This window comes from Elephas maximus, chromosome 9 (genome assembly GCF_024166365.1).
Source record: "Elephas maximus indicus isolate mEleMax1 chromosome 9, mEleMax1 primary haplotype, whole genome shotgun sequence".
In the NCBI taxonomy this organism is placed as follows: domain Eukaryota; kingdom Metazoa; phylum Chordata; class Mammalia; order Proboscidea; family Elephantidae; genus Elephas; species Elephas maximus.
Genome location: NC_064827.1, coordinates 85,134,661 through 85,148,609, shown reverse-complemented (window position 1 = coordinate 85,148,609; position 13,949 = coordinate 85,134,661). Strand labels below are relative to the sequence as shown.

At 37.9% G+C, this 13,949-nt stretch overlaps 1 protein-coding gene across 4 annotated transcripts in view; it reads right to left on the bottom strand.

The window, feature by feature from the left end:
* CFAP95 (cilia and flagella associated protein 95) overlaps positions 1 to 13,949 on the bottom strand; it is a 158,580-nt gene that overhangs the window by 91,215 nt on the left and 53,416 nt on the right. For all 4 annotated transcript variants that reach the window (XM_049895528.1, XM_049895527.1, XM_049895531.1 and 1 more), the window contains one exon: positions 10,559 to 10,616. In XM_049895528.1, coding sequence (XP_049751485.1) covers positions 10,559 to 10,616 — 58 coding nt within the window. The remainder of the gene's footprint in view (positions 1 to 10,558; positions 10,617 to 13,949) is intronic.

The window sequence follows — 13,949 nt, the reverse complement described above, 5'->3', positions numbered from 1 at the left end:
ACTCCACGCACAGTGGAACAAAACATTCCTCAGTCTTGTGTTATCTTCACAATCATTGTGATGTTTGAGTCCATTGCTGCTGCTATTTTGTCAATCCATCTCATTGAAGGTTTCCCTAATTTTCACCTATCCTCTATTTTACCAATCATTATGTTCTTTTCTACCGACTGGTCTTTCCTGATGATGTGTCCAAAATAAGTTGGTTGAAGTCTTACCATCCTCACTTCTAAGAAACATTCTGGTTGATCTCTTCCAGGACTGATGTGTTGGTTCTTCTGGCAGTCCACGGTATAGTCAATATTCTTCACCAACACCACTGTTCAAACGCTTCAATCCTTCTTCTCAGTACTTAGGGCCTTCAAAAGTCATAATGTGGCCCTGGGTCCGGGGATTACAGGGGAGGGGCTGGGACTGCTCTGGTGATGGGGGCTCTCAAGGTTATAACTAATTTCCAACTGCCATGAAAGTAACACTGTTTAACAACTGCCTGGGCAACTGACAACAACAAATAGCCATACCAGCTCCCTGGGTGGCGCAAACAGTTTGCACTCAGCTGCTAACCAAAAGGCACTGTGGAAGAAAGTCGTAGTGATCTGCTTCCATAAGGAGTATAGCCAAGAAAATCCTGTGGAGCTCAATTCTACCTTGTCACACATGGGGTCACCATGAGTGGGAATACGCTCGACAGCAAAGGATTTGGTCTGGTTTTTTTACGGCCGTACCAGCACATAAAGTCCCAAAGCTAGGTCAAGACAATGCTGCCATTGTTGGAAATCACTGCTAAACAGATGCAGCATCTTTTCTTACCTACTATGAAACGTAACACGGACTTCTTATGGTCGATTTGGAATGCACGCCACCTTTAAAACATACTTCCCTATTAAAAACTTCCTCAGCTTTCTACCCTTGAATGAACTAGGATATAGAACACTTTTTGGTTTAGAAATACTCATATGCCTGGAAAGATAATTTAATACACAGCTCTATTTAGGGAAACAAAGTGGCATTTAACGCTTGATTCTGACATGAAATTCACCCAAGCTGCAGTTCCATGGCTGGTAGGAGTCATCAACCTCCAAAGCACTCCCCTAAGTTCTCTGAGGGGTTGGTCATCTGACATACAGTCCTTGGCCCCATCCTTCTGCCTACCATCTGGCTGGTTTATTTCCAAAACCCATATTTAGGATCTAGCCTACATTTTGGCTTAGCTTTCCTTCACCTTCTCAAGTCAATGACTTGGGTTCCACCCTAGTCACTCACTCCCATGGCCACATTCTAGACTCTGTCATTCACCAGAATTGTTCTCACTCTGAAATAATGAACTCCGATATACCCTGTCTTAGTCATCTAGTGCTGCTATAATAGAAATACCACAAGTGGATGGCTTTAACAAAGAAAAATTTATTTCTTCACAGTAAAATACGCTAAAAGTCCAAATTCAGGGCATCAGCTCCAGGGGAAGGCTTTCTCTCTCTGTAGGCCTTCTAATCAATCTTCCCCCAGACTAGGAGCTTCTCCGTGCAGGGACCCCAGGTCCAAAAGATGTGCTCTGCTCCTGGCAATGCTTCCTTGGTGGTATGAGCTCCCCCTTCTCTGCTCACTTCCCTTTCCTTTTATCTCTTGATGGATAAAAGGTGGTACAGGCCGCACCCCAGGGAAACTCCCTTTACATTGGATCAGGGATGTGACCTGCCTAAGGGTATTACAATCCCACCCTAATCCTCTTAACATAAAATTACAATCACAAAATGGAGGACAACCACACAATACTGGGAATCATGGCCTAACCAAGTTGACACATATTTGGGGGGACACAATTCAATCCATGACACACCCCTTTGATGATTTCAGTCCTATTTTTTTAGCTTTCCCATTCCCTCACTGCTGCCATGTTTGTTCTTCTGTTTTCATCACCATATTCATTCCCTTGGCCCTTCACCTTCCTGAGTTTACTAGGCCCTGCCTCAACTAATTGTTTTCCTTACTCATCCTGAGTGTGCTCAGTCAAGTCTCTACAATCTTCCTCAGTTCACTGTTCTTGTCCTAAAGGCTCATGTACTCTACAGCCTGCCAGCCTTGGACCAATCCTCTAATGTACCTTCTCTGCAACTTTGGAACAATGATAAGGAAGCTTCTCAGAGAGAGTATCTTTAATTGAAATTGGAATGAACCATAATAAGCGCTCAGCTTAAGGTGGATTTCTGAAGAAGCAGCAGCTTGCAATTCTTTTCCATTTCTCTCCTTAGAAATGACTTTATAGCTTCCTAATACTCCGTATTTTCTTACCTATGGCTAGATCTATGGTGTGAGAACCACATTCCCTCTAGACTTCCTATATATAATGCTGTCCCACGTTAAGCAAATCTGAATTAAGCAAACATAAAATACCATAATGTAAAAATAAAGTCTCAATTTGTATACAAAGACTGAAAGAATATGAATCCAAATATTTTTAAATTTCATCAAGAATTGTATAATTGCAAAGGCGGTCAGCTGAGTGAATGGTGAACTGTGTTTATGCTAAGGCCACATGGTTTTAGTCTCCAGCAAATAAACAAATATCTGCCTGCCTTTGTCACTATTTCAGGAATCATACACTTGTTTATGGACGTGGTAACTTCTCACGTCAGAGTTCAGTTATTATTCTGCTGTTATTTAAACATCCACTGTGATGATAATTTAAAATACTTTTTGTATCCTATAACAATGTAATGCAAGGATTTATTAAATGGGAGTTCTAGATGTAGTGCTGAAAACATGCCTCAAAATCAATTACTTTGGCACGGAAATTGGGAGTGGATGAAGAAAGCTTTGCAAATAAAGCCAAACAACTGTCATGGTGTGCTGTGCTTTTAATGTACAAACAAGCAATGGAAGAAGTATTAGAAATAAGGCTTAAAAATTTAAAAACTCCACAAAAGCACAAGCATACACCACAATAGCTAAAGATTCATGTGCCCTGAGAATACACCCACATTCTTTATATTTATGCCTATGGGGAAATTAGTTCTTTGAATTTTGTGTTTTTAATTATGCATCTTACAACTTCCTTTTGCTTAGAGATAGAGCCCAACCCCATGTAGCTAAGGAAATAGGCCTGAAATGCATTTTTAAATAATGTAGCTGTTCCCCTGTGGTTTTTGTGATTATAAACAATCATGCTTGCTGCATTGCAAAATTCTAAAGTGTAAAGATGAAGAAAATCACCTAGCATTCCACCATTAAGTGCTAAATTTACTAGTATTTTGACAGTTTCTTCATTTTTTAATTTTCTCTATAGTTTTACATAGTTTAGATAAAATATACATGCAATTTTGTATCTTAATGTTCTTCTTAACCTTAAATGAATATTTACCAAGACACTAAAAACTGTCTATGGATATTTTAAAGTCTGCATAATATCTCATCCTATGATTATAACATATTAACTGACACTTCTCCTAATAGGAAATATTTAGGTACTTTCTACATTTCATCAGTATAAACAATTCAGTAATGAGTATATTCACATATAAATTTTATCCCCAGTTTGAATTATTTTTCTTTGGGGAAATTTCCTAGAAAGAGAATTACGGAGTCAGAGTATGGACAAAGCTAAGTATCTTCATAAGGAGCTCTCATGGCAAGAAGGTTAAGTACTTGGCTGTTAACCAAAAGGTCGTGGTTCGAACCCACCCAGTAGCTCCACGGGAGAAAGACCTGGTGATCTGCTGCCATATAAATTACAGCCTACAACACCCTATGGTGAAGTTCTACTCTGTCACAGGGGATCACTCTGAGTCGATTACATCTAACAACAACAACAAAGTATTTTCAAACATACTGCCAAATTCCTCTCCAGAAAAATTATAACAATTTACAATCTTCCTGGCAAAAGATGAATTGTCCATCTCACCCCATCCCCATGCCCCACACTGAATATTATTTTTTTAATATTGCCAAATTTTATTAGCAAAGGAATATCTTATTGCTTTAACTCACATCTTTTATTATTTGTAAGTTGTAAATTAACTAGTTAATTATATTTCCTACTATGTAAATTCTCTATGTATGTCCTCTGTTCATTTCTCTATTGGGTTGTTAACATTTTTCTTGCCAATTTGTATGAGTTCTTTATGAACTGAGTATATTCTTTATCAAATAAGAAACAAAAATAAGAATGTAATAAAAAAGGTAGTCATAAATTTTTTACTTCTCTAAATTGGCTATGCCACATTTTCAAAAACTTTTGATTATTCTCATCTGCTAATTCTTTTAAATAATTCTTAAAATCTTAGAATTCTGATAGAAAACAAAATCCACTATTAAATTTAAAATTTAATACAACTGCAATTATATTAAATCCATAAATTTAATTTAAAATTAAATTTTAGTTTCCAATCCCCCTACAATGGTAGTTATTCCCTTTTATTAGAAATTTCTGTCTCAATTATATTTTAGTGCATATTAAAAAACAAAAAACTTGGTGGCTTCAAACAATAATTTACTATTATCTCCTTCTTGGGCCTCTCATGTGGTTACAGTTAGATGGCAGCTGGAGTCCAGGCTCAGCTAGGCTGGATGTCCAAGATGGCTGCTGCACTCACAAGTCAAACTCATCAGTGTTCTTCCCCATGGCCTTTCCTTCCAGTAGAGCAGCCTGGATTTCTTACATGGTGGCTCACCACTCTGAGCGGTAGAGCCAGTCTTCTTAAAAGCTAGGCCTAGAACTGGCACAGAGTCACTTTTGCCATGTTCTACTGATCAAACCAGTCACCTGACAGCCGAGATTCAAGGGACAGAGCAATATTCACCTCTTGATAAGGGAATGGCCTAAAACAACAGGGTAGGCCGTCATCTTTGGAGAAAAACTACCTCACCTTCTTTTATTGATGTTGGTAAAATTTTCCTAATAAAAGTATTTTAGTTTGTGTTGCTGTAGTAATTTGCATATTTTTTCTTTTATAGTTTATTAATTGAACAGTACTGATAGGAAGGAAAACGATTGGCCATTGTCTTTGATAATATGTATTTTGTATTCAATCACTTCACTATATGGGTTTATTCATCCTAATCACTTTTCAGTTCTTGAAAACTGAAAAAGTTTCCTAAGTAGATCATCATACCATCTGAATATAAAGATGACTCTTCTCCTTTTCAGTACTCAAATCTCATATTTATATTTCATGTGTACTATGTGGCGTAGTGGTTAAGAGCTACAGCTGCTAACCCCAAAGGTCAGCAATTCGAATCCACCAGGCACTCCTTGGAAACCCTATGGGGCAGTTCTACTCAGTCCTATAGGGGCGCTATGAGTAGGAATCGACTCAACAGTAATGGGTTTGGTTTTGGTTTGGTATATCACTGGTTAAGATTTCCAGAATAAGGCTAACAAGAACCAGCCTTGTCTAGTCCCTATTACACCATTTTTTTATATAATTTTTATTGTGCTTTAAGTGAAAGTTTATAAATCAAGTCAGTCTCTCACATAAAAACCTATATACGCCTTGCTACATACTCCCAATTACTCCTCCCCTAATGAGACAGCCCGCTGCCTCCCTCCACTCTCTCGTTTCGTGTCCATTCCGCCAGCTTCTAACCCCCTCTACCTTCTCATCTCTCCTCCAGGCAGGAGATGCCAACATAGTCTCAAGTGTCCACCTGATCCAAAGCTCACTCATCACCAGCATCCCTCTCCAACCCATTGTCCAGTCCAATCCCTGTCTGAAGAGTTGGCTTTGTGAATGGCTCCTGTCCTGGGCCAACAGAAGGTCTGGGGGCCATGACCACTGGGTTCCTTCTAGTCTCAGTCAGACCATTAAGTCTGGTCTTTTTATGAGAATTTGGGGTCTGCATCCCACTGCTCTCCTGCTCCCTCAGGGGTTCTCTGTTGTGTTCCCTGTCAGGGCAGTCATCGGTTGTGGCTGGGCACCATCTAGTTCTCCTGGTCTCATGCTGATGTGGTCTCTGGTTTATGTGGTACTTTCCATCTCCTGAGCTCGTAATTACCTTGTGTCCTTGGTGTTCTTCATTCTCCTTTGATCCAGGTGGGTTGAGACTCATTGATGCATCTTAGATGGCCGCTTGCTAGTGTTTAAGACCCCAGTCGCCACTGTTCAAAGTGGGATGCAGAATGTTTTCTTAATAGATTTTATTATGCCAATTGACTTAGATGTCCCCTGAAACCATGGTCCCCAAACCCCTGCCCCTGCTATGCTGGCCTTTGAAGCATTCAGTTTATTCAGGAAACTTCTCTGCTTTTGGTTTAGTCCAGTTGTGCTGACCTCCCCTATATTGAGTGTTCTCTTTCCCTTCACCTAAACTAGTTCTTATCTACTAATTAGTAAATAACCCTCTCCCACCCTCCCTCCCCCTCGTAACCATTGTGTTCTTCTCAGTTTAAACTATTTCTCAAGTTCTTGTAATAGTGGTCTTATACAATATTTGTCCTTTTGCAACTGACTAATTTCACTCAGCATAATGCCTTCCAGGTTCCTTCATGTTATGAAATGTTTCACAGATTCCTCACTGTTCTTTATCAATGCATAATATTCCATTGTGTGAATACACCACAGTTTACTTATCCATTCATCCATTGATGGGTACCTTGGTTGCTTCCATCTTTTTGCTACTGTAAACAGTGCTGCAATAAACATGGGTGTGCATATATCTGTTCGTGTAAAGGCTCTTATTTCTCTAGGATATATTCTGAGAAGTGGGATTGCTGAATCATATGGTAGTTCTATTTCTAGCTTTTTAAGGAAACGCCAAATCGATTTCCAAAGTGGTTGTACCGTTTTACATTCCTACCAGCAGAGTATAAGTGTTCCAATCTCTCCACAGCCTCTCCAACATTTATGATTTTGTGTTTTTTGGATTAATGCCAGCCTTGTTGGAGTGAGATGGAATCTCACTGTAGTTTTGATTTGCATTTCTCTAATGGCTAATGATCGAGAGCGTTTCCTCATGTATCTGTTAGCCGTCTGAATGTCTTCTTTAGTGAAGTGCCTGTTCATATCCTTTGCCCATTTTTAAATTGGGTTGTTTGTCTTTTTGTGGTTGAGTTTAGCAGAATTACTTAGATTTTAGAGATTAGGCGCTGGTCAGAGATGTCATAGCTGAAAACTTTTTCCCAGTCTGTAGGTGGTCTTTTTACTCTATTGGTGAAGCCTTTAGATGAGCATAGGTGTTTGATTTTTAGGAGCTCCCAGTTATCTGGTTTCTCTTTGGCATTTTTAGTAATGTTTTGTATTCTGTTTATGCCATGTATTAGGGCTCCTAATGTTGTCCCTATTTTTTCTTCCATGATCTTTAAAGTTTTAGACCTTGTGTTTAGGTCTTTGATCCATTTGGAGTTAGTTTTTGTGCATGGTGGGAGGTATGGGTCTTGTTTCATTTTTTTGCAGATGGATATCCAGTTATGCCAGCACCATTTGTTTTAAAAAGCCTATCTTTTCCCCAATTAACTGACACTGGACCTTTGTCAAATATCAGCTGCTCATATGTGGATGAATTTATATCTGGATTCTTGATTCTGTTTCATTGGTCTCTGTGTCTGTTGTTGTACCAGTACCAGGCTGTTTTGACTACTGTGGTGGTATAACAGGTTCTAAAATCAGGTAGAGTGAGGCCTCCCACTTTGTTCTTCTTTTTCAATAATGCTTTACTTATCCAGGGCTTCTTTCCCTTCCATATGAAGTTGGTGATTTTTTTGTCCATCTCATTAAAAAATGTCTTTGGAATTTGGATCGGAATTGCATTGTATATATAGATGGCTTTTGGTACAATACACATTTTTACAATGTTAAGTCTTCCTACTCTTGAGCAAGGTATGTTTTTCCACTTATGTAGGTCCGTTTTGGTTTCTTGCACTAGTACCTTGTAGTTTTCTTCGTATAGGTCATTTACGTCTCTGGTTAGATTTATTCCTAAGTATTTTATCTTCTTGGGGGCTATTGTGAATGGTATTCATTTGGTGATTTCCTCTTCGATGTTCTTTTTTCGCTGTAGAGGAATCCAACGGATTTTTATATGTTTATCTTGTAACCTGAACTCTGTTGAACTCTTCTATTAGTTTCAGTAGTTTTTTTTTTTTTTTTTTTTTTGGAGGATTCTTTAGGGTTTTCTGTGTATAAGATCATGTCACCTGCAAACAGAGATACTTTTACTTCTTCCTTACCAATCTGGATGCCCTTTATTTCTTTATCTAGCCTAATTGCTCTGGCTAGGACTTCCAGCACAATGTTGAATAAGAGTGGTGATAAGCGGCATCCTTGTCTTGTTCCCGTCCTCAAGCGGAATGCTTTCAGAATTTCTCCATTAAGGATGATGTTGGCTGTTGGCTTTGTATAAATGCCCTTTATTATGTTGAGGAATTTTTCTTCTATTCCTATTTTGCTGAGAGTTTTTATCATGAATGGGTGTTGGACTTTGTCAAATGCCTTTTCTGCATCAATTGATAAAAACATGTAGTTCTTGTCTTTTGTTTTATTATATGGTGGATTACATTAATTGTTTTTCTAATATTGAACCATCCTTGCATACCTGGTATAAATCCCACTTGGTCATGGTGGATTATTTTTTTTTATATGTTGTTGAATTCTTTTGGCTAGAATTTTGTTGAAGATTTTTGCATCTATGCTCATTAGGGATATAGGTCTGTAATTTTATTTTTTTGTGCTGTCTTTAGCTGGTTTTGGTATCAGGGATATGTTGGCTTCATAGGATGAGTTAGGGAGTGTTCCATCCTTTTCTATGCTTTGAAATACCTTTAGTAGTAGTGGTATTAACTCTTCTCTGAAAGTTTGGTAGAACTCTGCAGGGAAGCCATCAGGGCCAGGGCTTTTTTTGGGGGGGAGTTTTTTGATTACCTTTTCAATCTCTTCTTTTGTTATGGGCCTATTTAGTTGTTCTACTTCTGTTTGTGTTAGCTTAGGTAGGTAGTGTGTTTCTAGGAATTCATCCATTTCTTTTAGATTTTCAAATTTATTAGAGTACAATTTTTCATAGTAAACTGGTATGATTCTTTTAATTTCAGTTGGGTCTGTTGTGATACGGCCCATCTCATTTCTTATTCGGGTTATTTGTTTCCTTTCCTGCATTTCCTTAGTCAGTCTGGCCGATGGTTTACCAATTTTGTTAATTTTTTCAAAGAACCAGCTTTTGGCCTTGTTAACTCTTTCAATTGTTTTTCTGTTCTCTAATTCATTTAATTCTTTTGGTTGGGTCTAATTTTTGTTATTTGTTTTCTTCTGGTGCCTGATGGATTCTTTTGTTGCTTGCTTTCTATTTGTTCAAGTTGTAGGGACAGTTCTCTGATTTTGGCTCTTTCTTCTTTATGCATGTGTGCATTTATCGATATAAATTGACCTCTGAGCACTGCTTTTGCAGAGGTTTTGATAGGAAGTGTTTTCATTCTCATTGCATTCTATGAATTTCTTTATTCCCTCCTTAATGTCTTCTATAACCCAGTCTTTTTTGACCATGGTATTGTTCAGTTTCCAAGTATTTGATTTCTTTTTCCTGGTTTTTCTGTTATTTATTTCTACTTTTATGGCCTTTTGGTCAGAGAAGATGCTTTGTAATATTTTGATGTTTTGGATTCTGCAAAGGCTTGCTTTATGAACTAATATGTGGTCTATTCTAGAGAATGTTCCGTGTGCACTAGAAAAGAAAGTATACTTTGCAGCTGTTGGGTGGAGTGTTCTGTATAAGTCTATGAGGTCAAGTTGGTTGATTGTAGCAATTAGATCTTCAATTTCTTTATTGAGCTTCTTACTGGATGTCCTGTCCTTCACCGAAAGTGGTGTGTTGAAGTCTCCTGCTATAATTGTGGAGGTGTCTATCTCACTTTTCAATTCTGTTAGAGTTTGTTTTATGTACCTTGCAGCCCTGTCATTGGGTGCATAAATATTTAATATGGTTATATCTTCCTGGTCAATTGTCCCTTTAATCATTATGTAGTGTCCTTCTTTATCCTTTGTGGTGGATTTAACTTTAAAGTCTATTTTGTCAGAAATTAATATTGCCACTCCTGCTCTTTTTTGATTGTTGTTTGCTTGCTATATTTTTTTCCATCCTCTGGATTTTAGTTTGTTTGTGTCTCTAAGTCTAAGGTGTGTCTCTTGTAGGCAGCACCTATTGCATAATTTTTAAGAACAACATATTCAAGTTATAAAGTGTATATTTTTAAATCAACATACACATTTCCCAGAGCTAAATTAAGTCACTTACTTTTATGTGCAATACACAAGTGAATAGAAAGGTTGATTCTTTTTCCAGATGAATTAAATTCAGGGAAGGGGGCAATAAAACAAGATGAGGAAGAAAGTGACCAATACATTTTGGACACACATAATTTCTCCCTGAAATCTATAAACTTCCAAAAATAAATCGTAATCATAAAACATATTTATTGACTGCTGTGAACAGCTAATATCTCTAAATAAATATAAAACATCATAAATCCCAGCAGTTTCTCCTTTCTTCCCAAGCTTGACTACTTACACTGGATGTAAAGAATCACTTTAAGTACATAAATACATATTAGAATATGGCTTTTTGGCCCTCTTATACTCACAAGTGTCTGATAAGCATACGGTGGAACATATTCTTCAGAGTATGTTGACAAGGGATACCTAAAACAGATAAGACAATATTTGAGAGAAGAATGACTTCAAATTGAAAGATGTTTTCAATTTTTAGCGGTATATAGTTTACATGAAATCAAAACACTTGAGGACCCACTGTCCCTTTTAAATTTAAAAACTGGTCAAATTTTTAATCCCCACAGCAGTCCTAGATCTTGTTTACAGTGTTACCCACCACCAGCAAGGTGAACCTTCTTCAATTGCTTTCAGTTCAGCATCACCTAGAGGTTCTCTAATACTAACAATACCTGTGGCTACCAAGTCCCAGCTCCCTGGGTTCAGTTGCTCTACATTTCAGACCTTTGAGGTTTTCCTTATCACTCATTTTTTACCTCTCAAACCTGTTTTGACCCTATGCCAGTTTCTCTACTAGATAACAACTGAAGAGATAATAGAGGATAACTATTTATGGTGGACTAAGGTTACAGCCATCTATCCTATTAAACACACAGAAATCTTGGTTGAGATATATCCCCCCACAAAAAAAGTCTACAAACATAGCCAAACTCAAAAGGGAAAGCCTAGAAAAAAAATGAAGGTAGAAAGACACCCAATCCCAGATTCAGGAAGGCAAAGAAAACAAAGCAGGACAAATACCAAAAAATCTATACCTAAGCACATTATATTCCAACTTCAGAAAACCAAAGACAAAGAGAAAATCTTGTTAAGATGGCAGTTCTTCCCCAAAAGATTTATAGCTTCCATGCAATGTGGATAAACCTAACAACATATGATATATAAGACAAAAAAATGGCAGAATCACAAACATGTTATTAAGTGCTGTAAAATCGGCTTCAACTCATACCAACCCTATGCACAGCACTGCCTGGTCCTGTGCCATCCTCACAATTGTTGTTATGCTTGAGCACATTGTTGCAGTCCCTGTGTCAGTCCATCTTGTTGAGGGTCTTCCTCTTTTTTGCTGGCCCTCTACTTTACCAAGCATGATGTCCTTCTCCAGGGACTGATCCCTCCTGATAACATGTCCAAAATATGTAAGACAAAGTCTCGCCAGACTTGCTTCTAAGGAGCATTCGGGTTGTACTTCTTCTAAGACATATTTATTCATCCTTTGGCAATCCATGGTGTATTCAATATTCTTTCAAAGGCGTCAATTCTTCTTCAGTCTTCCTTATTAATTGTCCAGCTTTCATACGCTTATGAGGTGAGTGAAAACACCATGGCTTGGGTCAAGCACACCTTAGTCCTCAAGGTGACATCTTTGCTTTTCAACATTTTAAAGAGCTCTTTTCCAGCTGATTTGCCCAATGCAATGCATCTTTTGATTTCTTCGCTGCTACCTCCATGGGTGTTGATTGTAGATTCAAGTAAAATAAAATCTTTGACAACTTCAATCTTTTCTCTGTTTAACATGATGTTGCTTATTGGTCCAGTTGTGAGGGTTTTTATTTTCTTTACGTTGAGGTGTAATCCATACTGAAGGTTGTGGTATTTGGTCATTAATGTTCAACGCATCAAAGTGTGCGGACCAGTCTTGGAAAGGCACTGCTTCTGGGGAAGAGGAAGGCAATAGGAAGGTAAAGAGAAATAAGGAAGTAGGCACAAGAAATTGAGGGTCCTACGGGAGAAACCCTGAAAGTATGGCCCCCGGACACCCTTTCAGCTCAGTAATGAGGCCACTCCTGAGGTTCACCCTTCAGCCAAAGATTGAACAGGCCATGGAACAAAACAAGATTAAAGTGGCACACCAGCCCTGGGGCAGGAACTGGAAGGCAGGAGGGAACAGGATGGCTGGCAATAGGGAACCCAGGGTTGAGAAGGGAGAATGTTGTCATGTCATGGGGTTGTCAACCAATATCATATAACAATGTGTACACTGTTTGATGAGAAACTAGTCTGTTCTGTAAACCTTCATCTAAATTTCAATTGAAAAAAAAAAGAAATTAAGGGTTCTAGTGCTATAAGAACATATAATATCTGTAGGCAACCCCCTCCAGAAAAAAAAAATTAGGTGTCATTAATTAAATAAACTTCACTGTTCCAACATAAGAGGGCACTCTTGAACTAAGCTATACAGTGGACTGCCCAAATTTCTCATTCTCCTTCTGTAGAATTACCTATGATTGCTGCTAGTCTAGGAAAATCCAACATACTTAAAATGAACAGAAAAAGGCAACATTACTATAAGGAGAAAACAGTAAATGAGAATCAAAAATCCTCCCCCCCCCCCACCACCCGCCACCAGAAACACTCCCAACCAGACAGAGAAGTCCTCCATCACCATTTCTGTTCAATGATGTACTGGAGATCTAGTAAAACAAGGAAAAAAAGAAGCCTAAGTATAATAATTGAAACAAAAGAAACAAAATTTCATCACCTACATTAAAAAGTTCAAGAGAATCCACAAATCATAGGACTAACAGGCAAATTCAGCAAGGTTGATGGATACAAGATCAGTATACAAAAATTAGTAGCATATGCATATACCAAACCAAAAAACCAAACCCGTTGCCGTCGAGTCAATTCCAACTCATAGCGACCCTATAGGACAGAGTAGAACTGCCCCCATAGAGTTTCCAAGGAGCGCCTGGCAGATTCGAACTGCCAACCTTTTCTGGTTAGCAGCCATAGCACTTAACCACTACACCACCACGGTTTCCATGCATATACCAGGAACAAAAAATTAGAAAGTATAACTAAAGTGGAAAAAATCCCATTCATCACTGCAACAAAAACTCTAAGATCCTTACTGGAATATAACAGAAGATGTACAAGACATTTATGGAGAAAATTGTAAAATTTTGTTGAAGGACATAAAATAACTCCTTTACTTATTGATGGAATGACTCAATATGATGATGGCAATTATTCCATCCAACAAAGTTAAAGCACTTCCAATCCAGATACCAAGAAGTTGTTTCATGGAGCATGACGAACTGATCCTAATATTCATAGACTTCCATAAAGAGCCGAGGGGAGTGAAGGCAACTTTGAAAGAGAAGAACAAGATGGTTAAACTCACTGTACCAGATATCAAGGCTTATATAAAGCTGGAGTAATTAAGACAGTGTCGTACTGTTTGCAGTCAAAGTATAAAAAGTTGAGTTGAAAGGATACCAACTTCAACATAGTGGCTTTTCATGCAGACAGAGGAACACAAATGAAAGGACTTAATAAAGAGGGTACCTTATAGTGTATCTTGAGGAACACCTCAATTTTATCTGGGAGGTATCATTTCTTTTAAAAATATATGAACCAAATATGATAAAAAATATTAACACATTATTACAGGATGACGAGTACATGGGTTTTGAAGGGTATTTTATACAATGGAAATATTTCATAATTTTAAAATATGGT